Here is a 24,548-nt window from a genome sequence, read left to right as displayed (position 1 = left end):
TTGTTGAAGACATATTGAAGACATTCTTAAATATAAAATGGTAACAACAATTCTTATGACCATTTAAAAAAATGTTTCACACCCTCCATTCCTGTAGGATTTTAATTATTTTCGTTTGATTCATGTGTCACACCTAAACACCTTACTAATAACAGGATAACATGACCATCCTGACAGGTGGCTAACTTACGGTTCAGGTTGAAGTACTGCCTCACGCTGAGTATGAGGCCACACCTTTAACTGTTCTGCCACCACTCCCAGCAGATTGAATCGAGTAGAAGAGCCAAACTCCATAATATTACTCATATTCAGCCTTTGTTCATTTCCAACCTTAAGGTAAGGTTGTTTTTTTAATATTAAATTATATCTGACTTGAGATATTTTGTATTTGTGTTCAGTGAATGGTTATTGTATGTTGAAAATCTTACAGAATGCAACTTGAGAAAATAAATTTGAGAATTTGTCTTATGCAATAACATGCCATAGAGGTGATAGTAAAAAAAGTTGAGTATATCCCGCAACTGTACAGTAACTGAATTCAAAGATATGGAGAACTTCAAAAATGCCTGTCCTTAATATATCACAAGTTCCTAAATGGTACACATATTGCATTGACACATATATCTGTCTGAAATGACATTTCTTCAATTAAAGTGAAAAATCAGAATATTGGATTTGAAGGAGTGCTGAAATAAAGATGCATCATGTAGGTTCTAACATTGAATGTAATGAAGCCAAATGAACCAGTTCCACATACAGCTGCCCGTGAGCTGAGACCCTGTCATGTTAGTCATGCCCTCACCTGCCCTTACAGAGAGACACTGGAATCAAGTGAAGAGTGTATATACTAAATGAGGCCAAATGCTTACAAAAGCACACTTGTAGAAGTAAAATGCCAATCATTTACAAGCAACATTTTGGAAACTGTGTTTGTTCTTTCATTCCCAATAGTTTAATAAGTCATTCTCAGTTAATGTTTAACTCCTTTGGAATGTAAGTGAAAGTACAAATGCAATCAATGGTTGAAGCATTTCCATATATCCTATAATGAATGTAACGACCTCAAGTGCTGCTCACTGTGTGTATGACTAAGAGTTGTCCTATAACAATACAACTGTAATTGTTGGCAAAGGATATTCCTGAAGGGCTGTGTTTCAGTGAATGTTTTCTGCCAGGGATGTGTTTGAGTAAGGTGTGTCTTTATGAAGATCAAGAAAGACAGGTTTTGAATGCAAAGCGGTGTTTATAATAAATAAGAGGTTAAAAAAGCCTTCATCAGGATGAGTATCATCCCCTGTAGCGTATTTGATATGGCAAGTGTTGTGCTGGAAACATCAAGGTATTGGGCCTCATTCCCAGAGAATGTGAACTGCCCTCCTGATAGACATGTTAGTTGCTATGAATAAGAGTGTCTGCCCAATGTAAAACTACAGATAAAACAATTCCATGATGGACCATCTGAAAATATCGAGTGGTATCAGCGTTAGGACCAATGTAGTACCATCTTTTGTGTTCACGGTTGAGTGAAATCTAAGCTATTCCTTTTCATAAGACATGAACAATAAAGCCTGGTTTATAGCACCATCTTGTGGATATTAGATGCTTTCTTACAAACAGTATGTTCTGGAAATATATTGGTTTTTTTTTCAGAGATCCAGCGTTAACCATGAACAGAAAGATGTTTGCTCCTCAACCAGGTACAACAGTGCAGAAAAATTACCTTCATATTAGACTGTTCTCTAGCATGGTAAATTCTTACATCCCCAGTGGGCCAAGCAGATATAATGGTACTGGGGCTTTGACCTTTGTTGATGACACTTGTACAGCAGATAGGAGACACATTAGTTCTGTAGGAATTAGCCAGGCCATACTGGGAAAAGAAGAGAAAAATGAAAGCTTTATATTAGACTGTCTAAGGCACCAGCCCTTTTTATGTTTTTCCAAAATTACTTAAAAATAAAAACAAACATTAAAAATTACAAAATAAACATTTTCCAGCACTGACTGGTTCAAAACATACATGAAGTCTGTCACTGTACACTGTATACTGTTCAAAAAGGTGCATGGAATTTGGGTGCTGTGTGTGTAGGCAAGAGTCAAACCAAGGAGAGCAAAAAGAAGACATCACTGCTGAAGGACAACAGCTGGATCAGGAAAGATGATTCTGATGACAAATCACTGGAGTGAGTTCACATTTAGGCTGTAGTCCACAGACAAACACCAGCCAGCCAATGACCTGGGGTGCGTTTCCCAATAATGATCTTAGACATTTACCAACAACTTTAAGAACAACAAGCAGGAGTCTGCAGAAATCCTTGTAGTCTGGCCTTACTCAAAGTAACTTATATATGTAAACATACTGTATGTATTGCCCATGTAGGGCAGTCATTGTACAGGGCAATTAGGGGACTGGTCTTGTAACTGGAGTATCGTGGGTTTGATTCTCAGGCCTTAGCGCATGACTGAGGTGCCCTTGAGCAAGGCACTTAACTTCAACTGCTCCCTGAGTGCCAGGCTAGGGCTGCCCACTGCTCTGGGCATGTGTGCATCACAGCCCCCTAATAATCACTAGTGTGTGTGTTCTCAAAGCATAGATGGGTAAATACGGAGGACTCATTTTGATTTGATTGATTAATCAGTTCATTTGATTGGTTAAGTCATGTCAAGTTTATTCAGCTAACTATAGCCATTTCTTTGCAGGGAATATCTTTATTCATTAGATCTTTATATGTACTAATTTAAAACTACTACACTGGAAAATAAATTTTATTCAGTTTAACTCATTTAATTACATGTGTATATCAACAAAAAATCTTGTGCACTGTCAAATTTATTTGATGTGAATAAAAGCACTTAAACCTTGGAATAACATTTTACAATATATATTTATGCTCAGATTTCAGAAAAGATATTCACAGTGGGTTGTTGTGAAGCCCCTAAATCATGATACGTACAACCAAAGTTCATTTAATACTAGAAAAGTAATGACTACAAAATTCAAGCTAGTAACTTTGCTTGCGGTTGCCATTGATGAAGCATAAGATATCACTGTTGTTTTTGAAAATATTTCCAAAAACAAATTTCCAAAATTTCATGTTTTTATATTAGCAAAGGTTAATTTAAAGGGAAAATTAGGGTTTTAAAGGGAAACTTAGTGGCCTCTATCCTATTTGAGGTAGAACTGTACGTGAGCTTCGAGTTAGGAAGTACTTGGTGAGTTACGAATGGCTCAGAATACTATGCTACTAGCAAGTTTAAGTACGACGTTAGTTACGAAAAGTTTCAGGAAATATTCTTAAATATTCTTCAAGCCTTATGAACGCTTTTGGAAACTCACCCCTGGGTTGAGGAAATGTGTCATATTTGTGGTGTCTTCAAAAGCTGTTGTTGAACGTTCTACCATGTCTTTTTTTACAGCCAAGACACAAACTTTGGCAGAGCTGTGCTGAGCCAGTTTAGGGAAAATGAAAAACCTGACAGGTACTGTAGTGAATTTCATGACAAATTTGTTTGCAGTTCTATTTATATTAAAATCATTTATATTAGATTAAGAAGACCTTAAAATGCTTAATTGTTCATATAAGAAATGAGAAAGAACTCCATAAATTAAAATGTTCTCAACAGAAATAAATATGGTATTTCAATACCCAACATATAAAAACATAAACAAAATACCATATCAGGGTCTCTTGATGTTCTAGGACATTCTGGGAGGCTGTAACCTGAAAAAAGAGATTTTAAATTAATGAGTTACATTACATTTGAAAGTTAAAAGAAACTATACAATGTAAGTTGACACATTAATGCAGATGTACAGATGTAGTGTAGATGTAGTGCAGATGTAGTGTAGTGCATTATTGGAGATGTAGTGTAGTGTGCGATTGTGTCTTACTTTGCACTGCAGAGTCATCTATCAGCATGGTCATAAAAGACATGTACCTGAATGAACACACCTTTTCAATATGGTTCAGTGGAGTTTCTTGTTAGACTTGTTCAGACTTGTTAAAGACAGCAGAACCCATGTAAAGCATTCAAAGCTTGAAGAAAAGTTTTTGAAACCAAAAACGTTAAAACAACAGATTCAAATCTCTTTGAACTCAAATGACTGAATTGATATTGAATATATCAATCGAAGTGACATTTTTTGTTTGTGCTGTCTTACTACCTCCACTAGTTGTAGGTTGTAGAAGTTATACTTCAGGAACATCTTAGCCTGTTATAGGAAAGAAGCCATCACACTATGTTATACCACTTATATCACATTAGCTGTCTATATGTTAGCTATTTATGTTATATCACTAACATTAGCTGTCTATATGTTAGCTATCTATGTTATATCACTGACATTAGCTGTCTATATGTTAGCTATCTATGTATCACTAACATTAGCTGGCTACATGTTAGCTATCTATGCAAATGTAATTTCAGCTAATTTGGTCAATATGACCAACATCACACATGTGTGTGTCAGAGAGGCAAAGAGGGCAAATGGGCTGTTGTTTAGTCCAACTGTGTGGACATCCTTGTCCAGGCCCTGTGTAAAAGGCAAAGCAGACAAACCTAAGGTTATAATGTTTGTAAATGTAAGACCATTGATCTATATTACTGGATTGGACATCGCCTGTTGCCGCTATAGCTAGCGATGCGCCGCCCTCGTCGCCATTACTATGCATTGAGTCATGTCAGCACAGCAGTGTAGTTCCTATGTGGGATGTGCATCCATCTGTCACAAAAACAGTCCTAGCGCCCTTATTTCTTATCCGATTTTGATCAAATATGGCTTAAATTAAAGGTTAGAATATTCCCGATGTTGTCTGGGAAGTTTTCAATTTAGGTAAAATTTTAACAAAACCCTGCATAAAGCCCTTCTTTCACCTGGCTAAAACTAAATAACACATGTATGTCATGTTTTTGATATTCAATCATAATTATGGTAAAAATTATGGTAATTTTGATAAGTTTTAATTATGATCACAATTCTGATATTGAAAGTCTAATTTATGAGTTTATCTCTTTATTTGTCAACTCTCCCCATAGCTGTAGTTTTCATAAATTCTTTAAGTGCAATACCTCTTATATATGTTCAAGTATAATATGAGATGGCATTAGTGTGGAGGAGCATCTTTGAGCACTACATGACTAAATGTGGGTGAAATTAATTGTGAAATTATGATAGAGAAAATAATGAGTTTGAATCTGAAATGTATGACAAAATTTGTCCGATTTTTTTTACCTTCAAGTAGCAGAAAAGAGCTTACACAATTCAGTTCCCCACAAATACATAGATAAATTGACCTGACACAAAATATACAATTTTCAAAATCATTTATTGCAGCCTTCTCATTGGCTACAGAATTTCATCAACTTTAATAAAATATTTATTATTATTAATATGGTCTGGAAGGTTGAAAATCTGTGGCACTGCTCCTTCTCTAACGTGCCCTCTTCAGTGTACGGTTGTACGGCAGTGAGCACTGCATATCCCTGCTGTAGATGACAGTCCTCTCAGACGTCCACACTTTCTGACCCACAATTTGTACAGCTCATATTTTCTTTGTTTGTTGGGAAATCTGTGTAGAAAAATGGCATTTATTTTAAAAAAACCTGTATTAACCTGGGGTGAGTTTCCAAAAACGTTCTTAGCGCTAAGTACTTCGTAACCTCGTTCTTACGTACGAACGTTTTGGGAAACTCACCCCTATTGATTTAAAAAATAATTATGACAAATTTAATTGACTTAAATTTTCATTTGGTTTCATTATTTATTCAGTTTGTGTGAGAGAGTATCTATGGGACATGCCAACTGGACTGAACATCGGTCCCAGTAATACAGATTTAGAGATAATTTTAATTAACATCGTATTTACAACATTATCCTAACATGATAACAATATTAATAACAAAACATTGTAATTTGTTGGAACAGAAAACTTGTTTTTAAGAGGGTTTACTCGACATAGCTTAATAAAAATCAAGCTAGCATGGACAGTCAACATCCCTCATCTGCGCTATTTTTAAAAAAATAAAAATTGTTTTACTAACCTGTGAAATGTGATACCCTTTGATCTTGTGATATTGTTGTCGTAGTTTTGACAATTTATTGCAAAACATTGAGTCCCTCTTTGGTTTTCCTTACGTGACTGTCTGCTAGATCTAATGTTTATGTCCATCCATGGATGGTCCTCAATGCACAACTCAATGCATAGTAATGGCGCCTGTGCGGCGCATGCTAAGTCACGTGATGTCCAATCCAGTAATATAGATCATTGTGTAAGACCTTTTGGTCATAGAGGTTAACTCATCAGGTTTGTAGAAACAGCACACATTTTCATTGCTATTTTTTTTTACTTGCAGATTTAGTGCAAATAAGGATGAGCTGGATTCAAGCAGGTAACACTACATTTATTTATGTAAATACTGATTTTTTGTTTACTTATTTGTATACTTACTCATTGATACTTAATGAGCTTGTGAAATTCTTTGATATTTATACTCTTCCTGTCACGTTGTGGGGGGGCCCCCTGCCGGTTGCCCCCCGGTTACAGCAGCAGCGGTCCTGTTTTTGGTCACGTGATGTTCGTCCCTCAGGTGGGCGGGACCCGTGATCCGTCTCACCTGAGGGTCGTTTGTTCGTCTATATATGTCTTGTCTTTGTACCAGTTGACTGCTGGTTTTTATTTCCTACATTTGGAACAATGCATGGGTTTTTGGTTTGCACACTTTCTAATAAACCATCCTATTTCCCTGAGACTTGGCGTGATCGCTTCCTTTTTAGTTGCTCACCCCTGCCCGTCACACTTCCCCTGTAAATTATGGCTAACTTAAAATATACATATTTAAACTGATAGCTGTTATTAATAATAATAATAATAATAATAATAATCATTAGCATCATCATCAGCAGCATCAAATGTTTTATATTATATATAAATAATGCAAATTTATATTAAGAATTTATGTTTTACAGATCACCTGTGAAATCTGATATTCCAGAGATGTAAGTGAACTATCTGAGTGAAATTTGCTATTGAATCCTTTCAAATACATATCCTTTTGAGTTATGTCCTGCAACAAGAAATGCATTTTGGAAACTATTTCTGACATTTAAAGTGTAACCTCCCTACCAACCTGTTCCACTGAACTAGTCTGCCTAAAACAACTGTGACAGAGAAAGCAGAGACAAGGCAAAACACACCCTGAAAACATGTGCCTCACCTAGATGAGTGACACATTCTTTTCTCATTGTGGTGTGCACAAAAACACGTACATTTTCTTTTCAGCATTACCACTAAAGCAATTCAAGATGCTGCAAAGACTACTGTTACTGTTACCACCACCAGGTAGAATGCCTAGTAGAAAAAACACTGTTCTTTACTAAATGGACATATTACTTCATATAATACTAGATTATTCGAACCTGACAATTGCAAACTGTTATGTCTCTTTATATATCTCTTTAGGACATCTGTGGTGAAATCACCAGCCATGTCAGAAATATTTCTTGAGAATGCCATGACAGATGCAAAGACCACTAATGATGGGTAAGTGTTTATCAGTACTATGGCATGTTCTTGATACCTCTAATCATGAGGGTGAAACAAAATTTTGGAAGGATTTTTAATAAAGTACCTTGTATTTTTGGAAAAGACAGAGGACTGCAACTTTTTGCTACTCCATTCTCAGTTCCATACTTAAATTCAGTTATTTTAACTAAAAAAAAAGTGATAAATGACAACAATGTCTGTCTATAAGTCTGGAAATTGCCTTTACAGAAAATCTCAACTTCAGTCGTCAATAGCAACTATGGAATCACCAACCAAAAGTTCGGAGCAAGTTCTAACAATTTTTATTGGGTCAGACTATGAGCCTAAATTTCTTATAACCTCTTCATCCTATTATAGTACCAAGACCTATACTAGTGGTGATGTCCTGACATCAAAGACAGGAACTTATACCATCAACTCCATATCCAGGTGAGAGGTCCTAAACATATTAATATGACCATTGATACATGTGAGTACAAGGTCCCTTTTTCATTACCTATAACTGCACCTATAACCATATTCATTACCTTTATCATTAAAAATACCATTATGACATAGAGTAACTCATCATGCAGAGAAAACATATACTGATTTGATACTTCCCCACAGTGCTGAGAACCATTTCTTTGATATCACCATACCAACATCATTCACATCAGCACAGCCACCGCCTGCTACCATCAGGTATGACACTCAGGGTGGAAGCAACATTTTCTTCCTCCCTCTCTCTCTCTCTTTCTCCCTCCCTTTCTCTCTCTCTCTCTCTCTGTGTCTCTCTCTATCTCTCTCTCTGACGTCTTTGGTACAACTTTACAAACATCTGCTGCTTATTGGATCTATTCGTAGCTATGACAAAAGCAGTCTAACCAGTCCTACAGCCTACACCAGAACACTGTCCAAAGACAACAGGTACTCTGATTCATTCTCTTTTAGACACCACTGTGTTATCTTACTGTGATTTACAACTTGTCAGTATTTTAAAATGGCATTAAATCACTTGGCTAGATCAGACGATCTTTCTGATACACGGATCTCCATCAAGACAGTGTCTTCAACGTCTGATAGGTAAGATTCATTTTCCTGAGGCTTTCCAACTTTTTCTTCATGAAATACTTTTTCTTCTAATGTTCTACATTTTTTCATAGATATGACAGACGTGGTAGTCCTAAGGGGTCAATTACAACCTATACTACTTATACAGATAGCAGGTACAGTAATATATAAGGCCACATGTTGAAATCATTACAATTTATGCTTCAGAGTATCTAATAATATTAGATGAACTAATTATATATTGGTGTATATTTTGTCTGCAGGCCTGAAGACTATCTCTCTGATACCTTCACATCAAAATCGGTTAAAACAGTATACACCACACCTGAGAGGTAGGATGGAACTGAAGCTTTTACAACATTTCAATTTTTAGACTGTGAGGTGAAATTAGAAAAGGACATTGCATCTATTTGCTGTAGGAAAGTGAGTGAGAAGGATATGTGCACATATTGCCACAAACCCATGCTGTGTGAAACCAAGATGATCCTGGAAGATATGAATATAAAGTGCCATGCCAGCTGTTTTAAGGTAAATTATTTTTATGGACTTTTCTGAGGGCTTATTATCTTTATCCAACAAACACTGAACTTTTGTTTCCAAATATGTTATTACATTATCACTAATAAAAAAAAAATTAATTAATAAATAATCACTTGACAGGCAAATTGTGATTTGATGTTTTGAGCATAGAAGTTCTTTGTACTTTAACAGTTAATACAGGAGTAATATAATTAGTCTTGCATTTTATGTTTGTCTTTGTTACAGTGTGAGGTGTGCAAAAGTCCTCTAGAACACCTAAAGGCAGGAGATACCATGTGGATCTACCAGCGCACTGTGCACTGTGAGAACTGCTATGGTGCCACCAGAGGTAAGACAGTGTTGTCTGTTTGTTCAGAACACTATGCAATGAACCATACACTGTAATATGCACAAATGTGTTTGTGTTACAGAGAAGTGGCATCGCTGAGACGAACACCTGTGCAAATTCATGAAGAGCCCAGAAATGAAGGAATCCCACATATTTTACATGCATTTACAGAAATATGATTTGTTATCTCTTTATGTTACTCTTTCAGGATATATAAGAAAGTTGAATCATTTGAAAATACAGGAAAGTCAGTCTGTGTTGTTCATCTGGGGGGTAAATATTACTTTGTTATAATTTATTTAATATTTCATCTCACCTATAATCGTTTCACGAATTATTAATAAAATATCATAACGTCTTCTAAGATTCACAACACTGTATAGGCCTATGTGATTTTATGTTTTATCTATGAGTATCTGGCGCTGGGTATTTTGAAATTCCTTGTTTGGGGTTTTGTTTGTTTATGATTGTTTATATTCATTGTATATAAAAAATAAAACTAATCGCTGCAATTGATTTACTACTTGTTTTTATTGTACTTACGGCAGCTGCAATACCTTTCTCTTTGTGTTTTTGAAAATCTCTTAAATTTAAAGAAAAAAATAAACCATTGTTGTCTGATCCTGCGTGAGAACGACGAAGCAGCCTAATGCCTTTTTAAAATATCTTCTTCCAAGTATCATCACGCTAAAATATCTAAACAAAAGGAGGGAGGGGTGTCCGTGTTATTAACGAACGACTGCGGATCCAGACATGTCAGTGTCTGCTGATGGTGTTGTGGTTTGATGTCAGGAGGAGGAGACCGTGGAGCATCCATGTGAGCCCATCACACCAGCGTCTCTAAGAAACATGCACACCGAGTAGACGAGAACCGTGCAGTTGCAGCACAGGGCGAAGACACTGCCACCATTTTACTTTTGCTCATATTTGGAGGCCAGATTTTCTGCAATGGAAGCGGCTGTGTTAAATCTGCAAATGATGGCGGACGTCAATGGGAACAAAACCGTTATGGACGCAGAACTGGAGGTAAAACAGCTTCAAGAGCTTGTACGAAAACTGGAGCGACAGAACGAACAACTGAGGACCAGAGCAAACGCTGCTAACCATTGTAGCTCCAGTACCCACCTGCTTTCACCCTCGATCTGCACAGGAAACCTTGCAGCTGGCCCAGGACCCAGCCAGTTTTACACGGGGAAAGACTGCATCTCATGTCAGTGTGCGCCAGCGCCGTTTGGACCCCACTCTTCCTGTTTCCACCCGCAGGACCTGAGTGGAGCTGAGAACAACGGCGTCGAGTCCTCAGCGCTGGATCAGGTGGAAATGTTAGACCTTCGTTTTCTTCTACCCGCCGATGGAGAGTCTGAGGACAACTGGTACTACAGTAGTATTAAATTGACCTTGTTTGAAATTCCTGCGTTTAGATGCTTTTGAGCATCTTGTTCACTATTGTTCAGTGAATTCTCTCATTGCTTCTCAAATTTGAATCACATAGCTACAAGTTTTTATTGTGTCTGATTAGACAAGGAGAGTCAAGCATAGCAATTCTTGACTTACGTTTGTAAACTACCCCATATTATTATCTTAACAATTTAGCTCTAGTTAGCAGTCTAACAGGACAATAACGTTGCAGCAATAACCGCAGTGTTATTTCAAATGCCCATTGTCAGGTCTGAGCACATCTGAAAAGCCCTTGGCTAACGGCTTCTAATGGGGAATGTGTTCATTAGTTCATTAGTTTGCTTACTTCCATGCCTCTGTAGTGTAACGTTTCTGATAGTTTACTGTTTGTCACTATTCTGTAAGAGGACAACCATTTTACTGTTATATTTTGGAATGCCAATCCAATTCACAGGGCACAGAACAACACAGGAGCTATGTAAAATATCCATGTTGACAGTGAATTGCATCACATAATTTTGACTGTGCGATTTGCGCGATTTGTTTATCTTGAAATAAATAAACAAAATATCTAATAACTATTTCTTAACATTTTTTATGTAAATAATTTAACATATAGAAATTGTGCCATGGTAACTGTTGAATCTGTGCATTGAACTGATTGCTTACTTAACTGATTGTCTCAATGTAAATGATATTACCAAACTAAGCATGCATCTGACTCAGAGCCCTGTAAATGAATCTTGCTAGACAGCTACTCCTCGTAGCCGCACTGTAAACTATCTTGTATGTTTTAAATCACTAGGTTGTATGTGTCGCCCAAAGCAAAGCTGTACCCCCCCTTCTCCTTCAGCCCTCTACAGTGGTGTAGACATGTGCTTGACAAGCCTACCCCAGAGGTGGAGTTAGCCAAGCGATCTTTATGCTACCGACTTGACCAAGGTATATCCTTCTCACATCTCACTCACAAACACTCCCAATGTGTGTTTGTGTGGACGGGTGGTAGACAAACACTGGCAGTACAGTGTAAAATGTGCAAAATGTAAGAAGCAAGACGTGTAAGACATGGTGGACGTGTAAGACATGGTGGACGTGAAAGACATGGTAGACGTGTAAGACATGGTAGACGTGAAAGACATGGTAGATGAATCTACTTGGATACAGTCCAGTCATACAAAAGAAAATGGTCAGGAATTATGCTGCGGAGAAGACAGAGTTCCCAAAAATCTGCACCATGTGAGAAACAAGTCATGAAAAAGTTATGACTTTGCTATTTACTAAAACAGTACAGTCTTGAGCCACAACACTGCTGGGTTATATATATATTGCATATATATAAATATACATGCACACAGTCTTGAGTTGCAACACACACACACAAGGTATGTGTGTGTGTGTGTGTGTGTGTGTGTGTGTGTGTGTGTGTATATATATATATATATATATATATATATATATATATATATATATATATATATATATATATATATATATATCAGGCGTACTCAACTAAATTTGTCCGCGGTCCAATTTTGGCAGATACCTGTGACCTGAGGTCCGGTGCGGCGGGGGTGGCGAACGTAAGTTGTTGAGCGGGGGAGGGGGCGGGGGGGGGGGGTGCGAACGGTGGAGGCGTTTATTAGTGATGGGATTTTCGGCTCTATTTTGAGATGCGGCTCTAACGGCTCTTCTTACTGTGGAGAGCCGGCTCTTTCGGCTCCCAAATGGCTCCCCATATATATTTTTTACATTATTAATTAATAGCTTAAACCTAATTTTATAACATTTTGTTTCATTATTGACATTGTTAAGCACTTGTGATGAGTAAAAATGCGGCACAACAATGCTTTATAAATAAAACTTTTATTATAACCAATTATTAAATTATCACAAAATAGCACCAAAAAGAACGCAATACAGCTTGGCCAATTGTCTGCCTGTTTCCACAAAAAAAGTGGAGATAACATGTTTTTTCAGTGTTTTCCCACCACGTTATTAACTGAAAGCTGCGTGTGATTGGTCAGATGTGTGGAACACACGCATGACATGCGGGCAGTGGAGACATTCTTTGCAGTGTTGTCCGAAATGATATGTGGTAGTATAAAGAAACACCCCTCAAAAACAGGGGAAGGAATTTACCTGATGTTGCATTGTGTTCCAGGTTTGAAAAGTGCTAAAGTAGGCTAAAGTACTTGAAAATGCTTTAAAATGTAACTGTATTTTGTTTCACAACAAATAGCTGTCTGACTGAATCGATGTGATAAAAAAGCGAATAATTTCGAGTATATGTATAAATATTTAACTTAAGTTTAAGGTGCTGGGAAATATTGAAAATGGACCTTGAAAGTGACGTACAAGTGCTTGAATTCCACCTTGTAAAGGTGTATGAACCCGGCATACATAACTTTGTTCATTGCGCTGAAGGTGCACGACCTCGCTTCTCACGGGGGTCCTCACGCAGGGGCGGAGCCACCGCGATTGCGTCATTTTCGGCGCCAAGGACTGACTGAGGAAATAAACTCTCCGCTCTCTACCACTGGCAGAAGCAGAGCAATACGCGCAAGGAGAGGGAGAGACAGCGAGGCACCGAAGGACAAATAAAAACAATGTTGGGAAAAAAACTGTGGCACTTGCAGAGCACAAGCGCAATACTGAAGGGAAAAAGCGGCTCCCAAATAGGATCCTAAAACGGCTCCCATTGTGGAGCCGGTTCCAATCGTTCACTACAAAGAGCCGGCTCTTAGAGCCGGATCGTTCGCGAACGACACATCACTAGCGTTTATACTTTCGCGAGCGTTACTGCAGTGTTCTCCGAAATGATAGGCGTTTTGTCCGAAACGATATGTGGTAGAAACACCCCTCAAAACAGGGGAATTAACATTTACCTGACCAATTTTAATGTTGCTATATGTTTCGGGTTTGAAAAGTGCTGGAATTTAGGTTAAAGTACTTTAAAATGCTTGAAATTGTAACTACTTGGTTTCACAACAAATAGCTGTCTGACTGAATAGTTCTCTTGTATTAGGTTAACAAATACGAGCCTCTTGTAATTCCAGGACGAAACATGAGAGAACGTGAAGACGTGAAGATTGGGCGTTTTTTAAATAAACAACCATTAAATAATGTGATAAAAAGCGAATTATTTCGAGTATATGTATAAATATTTAACGTAATTATGTTTAACATGCTGGGAAATATTGAAATGGACCTTGAAAGTGACGTACAAGTGCTTTAATTCCACCTTATAAAGGTGTATGAACCCTGAAAACGTGACTTTGTTCATTGCGCTGAAGCGCGGCGCGAAGTTACAAAATTCGGGAGGTGCACGACCTCTCGAACCGACAGCGCGCGAGGCACTCGCGCACACGCGGAGCCACAGCGATTACGTAATTTTTGCCGCGCGGACCCTCGCGCCGCTCGCGAAGCGTCAACCAGGCAGGCTTGTTGTTGAGCGGGGTGGCGAACGTAAATTGTTGAGCGGGGGTGACAAACGTAACACTCGTGACGGAGTGTTTTGTCAATAGCCCTGAAATAAATGCTACGGTTTTGTTTTGGTCCGTATCCAGTTAATCAGGAATGAGATTGGGTCCGGACAGGACTGCGTTCGGGTCCGGATCCGGACCGCGGTCCGCCAGTTGAGTACCCCTGATATATATATATATATATATATATATATATATATATATATATATATATATATATTAGTGGTGGGCCGTTAACGGCGTTTGTTAATTTGATACTCTTATCGGGCGATATAAAAATTATCACCGTTAATCTATTCTTAAAGTTGGGTTGGGAACTGGGTCAAAATGGGTAAGCAAACTATGATGACTTTCAACTTGATAGTTTAGCTCGGTTGTATTCCTAACCAAATTGCACAGTAGGGGCGAGAACGAGTTTTCAAACCTGTGAATTACAAATCGTACGTGTGTTTAGATGGATACAACCACGAAGTCGCCAGGTTTGCTTCATGGAAAATTCATTTTTAGGAACGTAAAGTGTTACCGGAGCGTATGGAGTGATTTTTGTTTCAATAGTTCCACAAAAACAAAAGTAAATCCAAGAGCAGAAAGTATATGTTATGGTCCCAGAGGCGGTTTCAGAGCTCCGTGTCAGTCCGGAATAATGGCGCATTTCCACTAGGGCCTGCTTGGCGCGGTACGGTTCGATTCGCGACGGTTTGTGAGTGTTTCCATTAGTACCACTTCCCAATGAGCCGGCCCCTTCGGGTACTTTTTTCGTACCGACTCGCTCGAGGTTCTAACCGTTCCGAAGCGGTACAGTTCTGTGACGTGGAGGAACAGCATGACACTGATTGGCCAGGGAGTGTCGTCACAGGTTGCGTCAGGAGAGCGACTTTTCCGCTATGCTATGGACTCCTCAGCCATTTTTAAAACCCAAGGAGCGAAGTCTGTTCCCTGGTCAAACGCCGAGGTACAAACCTTTCTGTTAATAATCAGCGATCAAAAAATCCAGGGCGAACTGGACAGGGCCACTAGAAATGTAAAGGTTTTTAGCGAGGTTTCCGTGCTAATGGCCACTCATGGCTACCAGCGGTCCGTTCAGCAGTGCCGGTCGGTCCAAGCTAAAAAAGCTTAAAGCGATTACCGGGCGGTGAAGGACCGCAAAGACTGGAAATGGTTCCAGCAAATGGATGTCATATACGGTCACCGGCCAGCCAGTAACGGAAGAGAAAACATGCTGGACAATGTCGGTGCTGGAGGCCACGGAGAATGGTGAGTGTATTGTGATTTCACAGTTTTACTACTAGGCTCGTAAAAGATGTAATATGAACGTAATATGAACGCATCTATTGTAAACGCAGGAATTTAGAGCTGTGTTTGTAGTTAATGTTACCACCACAGTCACTACTGTACAATAGCTAGCTCTTAGCCTTGCTAGTTGCTAGTTAGCTGTAGCCATAAACACAGCATGAGCAGCGATGACGTGCTACACATTTTGTGCAGTTACGCTATATTGTTGTTGCTTTCACGGGAATGCTTGTGTTTAATATTTGTTATTTTTTACATTCAAGATTCCCCTTCCACTGACGAGGCGAGCGGAGTTGGCGGAAAATGTTTCCTTCAACCGGGCTTTCCTCGGGGTGTTTTGCGAACTTGTGAACACCATGCGAGACAGACGCAAGTAAAAGCACACAAAATGTTGCTTGTAGTACTATAAATATTTATTTCATATAAAGCTATACGTATATATTTGCTTTTTATATATTATATATTTACTATAACTATATTATTTACATATGTTGTACTTTAAATATCTATATTTCATAATAAAGTTTGATTTCATTTGATTGTATGACTGATGCTTTTTATGCAGGGAGCAACCACATACAATAATGAAGATAAAGATAAATAAGATACAATAATGGTATGTGTTAAGGGGCATCGACCGGTGTTGTGGTCGCATACAAATGATGTCACGACACTACAACCCGTGCGCCAACAGCAACTCCACCCACATTGGGGTGGTTCACCATTGTAATGGAAACACAACGCGACCGTACCGTTCCGTTGCGAATCGACCCGTATCGAACCGTACCGCGCCAAGCAGGCCCTAGTGGAAATGCGCCATAAGTGACCAATGGAGATGGCAGAGGAACGCCTTCATCTAAGCCCCTCCCACACGTGAAATGTGATCCAAAAGTCAGAAGCAAAAAACGAAGCAGAAGCAAAGAGAGATTCCAGAAGCAAAAGACCTTACTGGCAAAATCCAAAAAAACAAAAATAATGGAACCAAAAACTTGTCAAAATGCAAACGAAAATAAGTTTCAAATAACCAATTATATTTTAAATATATATTTTTGATATATTTTTTTCTGTTTTGCATTCATAACATATACTTTCTGCTCTTGGATTTACTTTTGCTTCTGTGGAACTATTGAAACAAAAATCACTCCATAGGAGTGGAGCTCGGAGCGGTCGTTTTCTGCATGGTCCTAGCGCTAGATTCGTCGCAATTTAAATATTTCTTTTTAACCGTTAAAACTGCAGAGGACCAAAACCGGCTTTTGAAAAAGTCCCCCCCAAATTACGTCCGTGAGGTGAAATGTACTAAATGTTGGCTTACATTTCAAATATCATGTTTAGCTGAATAAACATGTTATCAACCCCTTTTAATGTACAGTATGTCGGCTTACAAATTCATGTTTAACTGAATAAACCGTTGAACACGAGTAGCCTACATTTTATTGAGCATGTTTTTTTTCTTCAAGTATCAAAGTAGAACAGCTTTCTCAAGCAGTCTTTGATGCATTTTTGAAACAGGAGATGAGCCCCTGGTCTAATGCACCCTCTGTATTAAGAAACCCTATCTCAAAAACTGGCTTTTAGTCATTACTTGGGTAGCACGCATATGAGCCATTTTAATATAGATTAATCTAGATTAATCTAGATTAATTTCAAGATTTCAGTGAGATTAATCTAGATTAAAAAAATTTATGCCCACCCCTAATATATATATATATATATATATATATATATATATATATATATATATATATATATATCAGTGGGGAACCGTCAGGGCCCTCTACGCCCTCTCAGAGGGCCTAAAATATTCTTAAAACATAATTATATATAATATAATTAATCCAATTTTATTTTATCTACTTACAGTTTTACAATCGACATCTAAACAATTAAAAAAATATAAGCAAATAAATTATTCAACCGTGTCTATTCAATCTGTGTTGGAAGGTGAGGGGTTAAGTGGAAGCCTGTGAGCCTGTGTCTCCCCCTGTCAGGACTGTGATGCCCGCTGTTCGTTTACAGAGGGCCAGGCAGTTATAATTCAGCACAATACCAGTTTCAAATGACAGTAAAATTGACCAATCATATCTTCCCTCTTAGTGGGTGGGCTTAACTGTATGATAATTTCCGCCCGCTATGGCGACGCTAGCTGTCGTTAGCCTACCGCCGCTAGCTAGTTTCGATTCAGTCCTTTGACGTCCTCATTTACATATTCCTTTGGAAACGTATTTTGCTTAACAAGTTATCTAGTACAAATGTTATTGTTTATTGCGTTTCTATAGCTATACTGTCGTCTTGTTTTTTTCTTTATTCTTTAATGCAGTTTATTAGGAGAGGAAAATCTCTTTTTTTTTCGGGGGGGGGGGGGGGGGGGGGGGTAGCGGGCCCAGGTTTAATGGTCATGGTTCGCTACTGATATATATATATATCATAATGAGGAAAATAAGGAAATGAGGAAATAAGTATAATGAGGAAAATAAGTATTTGAACACCCTGTGACTTTGCAAGTTCTGCCACCTAGAAATCATGGAGGGGTCTGAAATGTTCATCTTAGGTGCATGTCCACTGTGAGAGACATAATCTAAAAGAAATCTCACAATGTATGATTTTTAAAAATAATTTATTTGTGTGTTACTGCTGCTTGTGTGTTAGTTACTCACTTTCCACAAGGTTACTGTGGGTAATACATTAAGACGTCATAGACGTCATGCATGACACAGAAGGTTCTCCTGCTTAAATCACACGTCCACCTCCGTCTTAAGTTTGCCCATGACCATTTGGATGATCCAGAAGAGTCATGAGAGAAAGTTCTGTGGTTCTGCACATGTGACAGGACTGCACTGTATTAAGAAGAGGATGAACAGGGCCATGTATTTGGAGATTTTACATTTACATTTACATTTATGGCATTTGGCAGACGCCCTAATCCAGAGCGACTTACATTTAATCTCTTTTTTTTTTTAATACAAGTGAGCAATTGAGGGTTAAGGGCCTTGCTCAGGGGCACCTCAGTCATGGCCTCAGGTCTGGGAATCGAACCCACGACCTTCCGGTCACAAGACCAGGTTTTGGGGAACAACCTTCTTTCCTCAGTTAGAGCATTGAACATGGGTCGTGGCTGGGTCTTTCAACATGACAATGACCCAAAGCACACAGCCAGGATAACCAAGGAGTGGCTCCGTAAGAAGCATATCAAAGTTTTGGAGTGGCCTAGTCAGTGTCCAGACCTAAACCCTATAGAAAATCTTTGGAGGGAGCTTAAACTCTGGAGAAGATCTGCGTTGAGGAATGGGCCAAAATCCCTGCTGCAGTGTGTGCAAACAAAGGCTAATGTACCAAATATTAACATTGATTTTCACATGTGCTCAAATACTTATTTGCAGTAAAAAATCATACACTGTGAATTCTGCATTTTATATATATATATATATATATATATATATATATATAAAGAAAGAAGTAAAGAAGTAAATCTGTACATTTGTAACATTTAAAATATCACTATCCTATTTTAACATTATTTATGAAACCCTTTTCTTCTCAGCTCTCTTCAGTCCTGAAATGTTCAATACTGTTTTGCAATCACATTTGAGAAGATGGTTACCATAGAAACTATTGCTATAGTAACCATTTCTGAGCAGGCACAGGCAAAAGAGCAGCTCGTCAGGCCCAAGCACAGCTCAGCCTGGACAGGCAAAGCATTCTGGGTTTCTGCCTTCAACCATTCCATTTGTTTAGTCAATATACATATCAGATGTGATGCGATCTCTAGAGGAGCGTGCTGAGCTGGGTGCTCTTTGCTGTTGAAAGGCAGATTCAGCAAGTTTGGCTCTGGGCTGGGAGGTCATGAATACAGCTTTGTTTGGCCAGTCTTTAAAGCTCTTTGTTTTTCTCGGATGTCATGAATGCTACTATTCATGTAGTTGTGGCGAGGCTGATTGTGTAAGGTATGTCAAAAGCACAGTGTTCTTTTTTGCCTGCCTGCCCAAAACAAAGAATTTGCTGAATTTTCTTTGCAAAATGCACCTAATTGCATTGTTAATTAAAGATTGACAGAAGGTCAGAAGGAATGTCAAAGATGTTTTTTTAATCAACAACTAAAATTAATCCTGCTAAAGCTTATAGTGCTAATTTTACAAAGCTTAGTGTTGGTAAAACCATGGTTGTCTAGGTAATTAACCATGCATGGACTAGTCACTTACTAATATGCTATCTGCTGGTTCTTTAGCAAAGAGATGGAAAGGTGTCCTCTCTGGCCTGGCGTCCAGCGGCACCTACAGCCCAGTGTTGGGACTGTCCTCCCAAAGCTCCTCTGCTAAATCTGTCACTAAACCTGCACTTACTGAACAAACAGGTAACAGCGTGAGCACTGCTGTGCTAACAGATGACGGAGAGGCAGGAAGCTGCTGCTACTCACTCACTCACATCACTGGGGTTATTATATGCTGATATGATCTCAGTCTGCTTTTTCTGCTTATTGCAATATATAGCACTGCATGTCTTTTCTGTAATTAAAGGACCATTTCACATTTAAAGGGCACAGGAGAACATAAAACAGGGTCAGTACTCTCGTTGCATTTAGAAAGAACAGAATACAACAGATATATTACAGACTTAGCAAAATGTGAAACCTTATTGACCGGCTCTGGTGACATCACTGAGATGTGGCGAGTTGTCTGTTCTTTTTATAGTGATACTGATACTTTTCCACAGTCTTAAAGGAACAAGTATATATTCTTGAACCACACAAGTGGTTTAAAATTGCACTTCAAATAAGATACACCCCCGTTTTTCATATTTGCATACTTAGTACTACTTTGTAACTGTGCAGTGGCCACACTGTGATCTCCTCATTCATGGTCCAAGCCTGAGCTGCTTGTGGTGTCTCTGTTGATCTAGCGCCATCCTCCCCACCCAGCCACTGTCCCCTGCAGGCACCTCCCCCAGGGAGAAGCTGTGGCGGCCTGGCCGAGAGATCTCCCTCATTCCTCTATCACACAGCGGCACACAGTAAGCCAGGCCATGCTCACGTCATCACCGTGCTGTAAAAGGCACAACAGAACATGGGACTCTTTGCTCAAAACATATATACTGAAATATAGTTTTGATTCAGTAACTGAAGTCTTCACACATTTGGTATGGTAGGAATACAGTACAATATAAAAGCTTTGTGACTGATGCTCCTGTGCTTGTGGTATCCTTCATGCCTAAAGCATAACCCTGTGTTTTTACCTGTAGATTACAGTCGCCCACATGCAGCCATCAGTCCACAATCTTCCATGGCCAGTGACTTCAGCATGTCAGAGCTGGACGAGGACTCGATCTCCATGAACTACAAACTTCAGGACATGACTGATGTCCAGGTCATGGCTCGACTACAGGAAGAGAGTATGTCAGCTTTAACTTGTCAGTCAGCTTTGCTGTGTTTGCATATGAACATACAAATGTTGTCTCATTTGGGCAGTGGAGAGCTTAGGTTTAGGTATGGGAAACAATATAAGCTACAAAGTGTTAGAGTTGATATTAACATAGATATTACCATCACACTGATTAGTTACATTTTCTGTCTTGCCCCAAATCTATATTCAGTTGGAATCTGTATTTGATGCTGTGTTTGTATATATGTGTGTGCGTGTCTGTGTGTGTGCTTGCTTATACATATGTGTGTGTGTGTGTATTCAGGTCTGCGGCAGGAGTATGCCACCACGTCCATCACGTCTGCCACGTGCGCCACGTACGCCCGACGAAGCTCCAGCTTCTCTGTACACTGTGGTCTGCGTCGGTCGGGGCGGAACAGCTTGGAGCTGGAGGAGGATGAAGAGGAGGATGAAGAGGACGGGGAGCACGAGGAGTTGCCCCCGCCACAGCCGCGCCTCTATCGCACAGGCTGCATGCAGCGCAGTGTGTCACACTCACACGGCCTCTCCAGCCCCAGAGACCCACGCCGCAGCCCCTCTGTCCCACACCACCTCAGCAGCCTGTCCAGCCCCTCCGTCCCACACCACCTCAGCAGCCTGTCCAGCCCTGGGCTCATCCCAGCCGGCTACACAGCGCCCACCGAGCCCCAGAATTACCGCGTCACCACAGGTCAGCACACAGGTCAGCACAACACCTGCCATATGGAGCTGCTGGTTCACGAGGGAACTAATAATGTGGCTCTAAATAAGGCATCTGGTAACAGTACATCATTCTGATGATACATGTAAGAAATGAAATGCTTTTGTGGTACCTTTTTTAAAGCACTTACTGACTTTGGCATAAATTATAATTGATTTACCAGTAATTATTTTACTTTTAATGATCAACACCACATGTGGTACTACATGTGCTACATGACCACTATTTCAGATTATGAGTGGTTGAATGGCAGTTTGTGACAGACATCAGCATGGACAACAGCCTAGAATCACTTATGCTACATCAGGCAGAGCCCTTGGAATGACAGAGGGACAAAACACAGATAGAGGAGGAAGATTACACTTGTGGCCTTACACTTGTGAAGATTTTTGTATAATTAAAGTAATAGTTTTGCAAGGGTACAATAAATATACTGTATATTTTAGTAAATCCGACCTTCCTTTCGTATAAAAAATATATATATATATATATATATATATATATATATATATATATATATATATATATACAGTGGGGAAAATAAGTATTTAGTCAGTCACCAATTGTGCAAGTTCTCCCACTTAAAAAGATGAGAGAGGCCGGTAATTGACATCATAGGTAGACCTCAACTATGAGAGACAAAATGTGAAAAAAAATTTATTTGCAAATAATGGTGGAAAATAAGTATTTGGTCACCTACAAACAAGCAAGATTTCTGGCTGTCACAGACCTGTAACTTCTTTTTTAAGAGGCTCCTCTTTCCCCCACTCATTACCTGTATTAATGGTACCTGTTTTAAGTCGTTAACAGTATAAAAGACACCTGCCCACATCCTCAAACAGTCACACTCCAAACTCCACTATGGTGAAGACGAAAGAGCTGTCGGAGGACACCAGAAACCGAATTGTAGACCTGCACCAGGCTGGGAAGACTGAATCTGCAATAGGCAAGCAGCTTGGTGTGAAGAAATCTACTGTGGGGGCAATAATCAGAAAATGGAAGACCTACAAGACCACTACCTATCTCCCTCGATCTGGAGCTCCACACAAGATCTCAGCCCGTGGGGTCAAAATGATCACAAGAACGGTGAGGAAAAATCCCAGAACCACAAGGGGGGATCTAGTGAATGACCTGCAGAAAGCTGGGACCAACGTTACAAAGGCTACCATCAGCAACACACGCCAGGGACTCAGATCTTGCAGTGCCAGACGTGTCCCCCTGCTTAAGCCAGTCCATATCCAGGCACGTCTGAAGTTTGCTAGAGAGCATTTGGATGTTCCAGAAGAGTATTGGGAGAATGTCATATGGTCAGATGAAACCAAAGTAGAACTATTTGGTAAAAACACAACTCGTCGTGTTTGGAGGACAGTTAATGCTGAGTTGCATCCAAAGAACACCATACCAACTGTGAAGCATGGGGGTGGCAACATCATGCTTTGGGGCTGTTTCTCTGCTAAGGGACCAGGACGACTGGTCCGTGTACATGAAAGAATGAATGGGGCCATGTATTGTGAGATTTTGGGTGCAAACCTCAATCAATCAATCAATCAATCAAATTTTATTTATATAGCGCTTTTTACAACAGTTGTTGTCACAAAGCAGCTTTACAAGTGCCGAGTCCTAGCCCCCAGTGAGCAAGCCAAAGGCGACAGTGGCAAGGAAAAACTCCCTAGTTTTTTGCATGAGGAAGAAACCTTGAGAGGAACCAAGACTCAGGGGGGGAACCCATCCTCCTCTGGCCGACACCGGTCACCATGACAACAACAACAATATAGACAGAATGTAGACAGAATGTAAAAGATGCAATAATGTCAATTTAGACCGAAAAATATGTAATAATGTCCATCATGGTGTAGGCATCCGGTTAGGCAGGAGGTGGCCGGCCAGGATGGATCGCTTGTCTCTCCTCATCTCATTATTCCTCAAGCAGGCGGGCAGCCATGTGGAGAAATGAAACAGGGAAAATTAGCTCTGTATGAGGACATATACAGGACAGGTAAAATTATAAACATTTCTGGAGTGTGGCAGCAACTCCGGCACTAAGTTAAATTATTACAGCCTAGCTAAAAAAAGGCAGAACCAGAAGGTAACATAGGCTTGGGGGCTTTCTGAGACAATGGCATCCGTCCACTGCACTGTCAACAAACTTGAGTGACCACGAGCAGTGACAGGATGACAGCACCAGTACCCCAGTCTACCATAAAACCCTTCGTCTATGAACCCCTGGATCTGTACCTTTATCTAAGGGGGATATTAATTATCAAACGCTAGACTAAATAAGTGGGTTTTCAACCTAGATTTAAAGATTGTGACTGTGTCAGAGTCCCGGACACATTTAGGAAGATTATTCCAAAGCTGGGGGGCCTTATAAGAAAAGGCTCTTCCCCCTGCTGTTACCTTGTTAATTTGTGGAACTAATAACAGACCAGCACCCTGTGATCTTAGTTGACGTGGGGGTTCATAGTAGGAAATAAGTTCCTGGAGGTATTCAGGAGCAAGCCCGTGTAGTGCTTTATATGCTAATAATAGAATTTTAAAATCAATACGAAATTTAACTGGGAGCCAATGCAGGGCTGATAGGACTGGTCTAATATGCTGAAATTTTCTAGTTCTGGTCAGAACTCTAGCTGCGGCATTTTGAACTACTTGAAGTTTATTTAGATTCCTATTTGAACATCCTGACAGTAGTGAATTGCAGTAGTCTAGTCTAGAGCTAACAAATGCGTGCACCAATTTTTCTGCATCATCCTGTGATAATGCATTTCTTAATTTGGCAATGTTGCGGAGATGTAGAAAAGC

The 24,548-nt window shown here is 39.5% G+C and overlaps 2 protein-coding genes across 5 annotated transcripts in view; both read left to right on the top strand.

Annotated features, from left to right (window-relative positions):
• The first annotated feature begins 221 nt into the window (after nt 1–221).
• scel (sciellin) lies at nt 222–9,977 on the top strand. Of its 2 annotated transcripts, none has more exons than XM_076985487.1 (17): nt 222–336; nt 1,651–1,697; nt 2,060–2,183; nt 3,418–3,480; nt 6,355–6,390; nt 6,968–6,997; nt 7,281–7,340; nt 7,461–7,541; nt 7,902–7,973; nt 8,154–8,228; nt 8,391–8,453; nt 8,550–8,609; nt 8,690–8,752; nt 8,861–8,929; nt 9,017–9,125; nt 9,363–9,465; nt 9,548–9,977. In XM_076985487.1, the coding sequence occupies exons 2-17, from the start codon at nt 1,667–1,669 to the stop codon at nt 9,562–9,564; spliced, it is 1,056 nt and encodes a 351-aa protein (XP_076841602.1). In that variant the 5' UTR covers nt 222–336; nt 1,651–1,666; the 3' UTR covers nt 9,565–9,977. The 2 variants fall into 2 exon arrangements, with proteins under 2 accessions (XP_076841602.1, XP_076841603.1); XM_076985488.1 differs by having other exon boundaries at nt 225–336; nt 2,090–2,183.
• Nucleotides 9,978–10,157: 180 nt separating this feature from the next.
• Nucleotides 10,158–24,548, top strand: part of slain1a (SLAIN motif family, member 1a) — a 29,421-nt gene continuing 15,030 nt past the window's right edge. Inside the window, exons 1-6 of one of the 3 annotated variants that reach the window (XM_076985483.1) lie at nt 10,158–10,838; nt 11,669–11,805; nt 19,861–19,986; nt 20,532–20,642; nt 20,871–21,020; nt 21,315–21,731. In XM_076985483.1, coding sequence (XP_076841598.1) covers nt 10,414–10,838; nt 11,669–11,805; nt 19,861–19,986; nt 20,532–20,642; nt 20,871–21,020; nt 21,315–21,731 — 1,366 coding nt within the window. In that variant the 5' untranslated portion in view covers nt 10,158–10,413. The remainder of the gene's footprint in view (nt 10,839–11,668; nt 11,806–19,860; nt 19,987–20,531; nt 20,643–20,870; nt 21,021–21,314; nt 21,732–24,548) is intronic. The other 2 variants (XM_076985484.1, XM_076985486.1) reach the window with 2 other exon arrangements.

The sequence above is a fragment of the Brachyhypopomus gauderio genome, unplaced genomic scaffold, assembly GCF_052324685.1.
Source record: "Brachyhypopomus gauderio isolate BG-103 unplaced genomic scaffold, BGAUD_0.2 sc40, whole genome shotgun sequence".
NCBI classification, from domain to species: Eukaryota; Metazoa; Chordata; class Actinopteri; order Gymnotiformes; family Hypopomidae; genus Brachyhypopomus; species Brachyhypopomus gauderio.
This window is presented reverse-complemented; position numbering and strand designations above follow the sequence as displayed.

Excerpts from the sequence above, each read along its gene's own strand:
- scel (XM_076985487.1), top strand. The coding sequence starts at position 1,667 with ATGAACAGAAAGATGTTTGCTCCTCAACCAG. Across the intron at positions 2,184-3,417 it reads TCTGATGACAAATCACTGGA|CCAAGACACAAACTTTGGCA; the intron begins GTGAGTTCACAT and ends CTTTTTTTACAG. Across the intron at positions 8,753-8,860 it reads ACTACTTATACAGATAGCAG|GCCTGAAGACTATCTCTCTG; the intron begins GTACAGTAATAT and ends TTTTGTCTGCAG.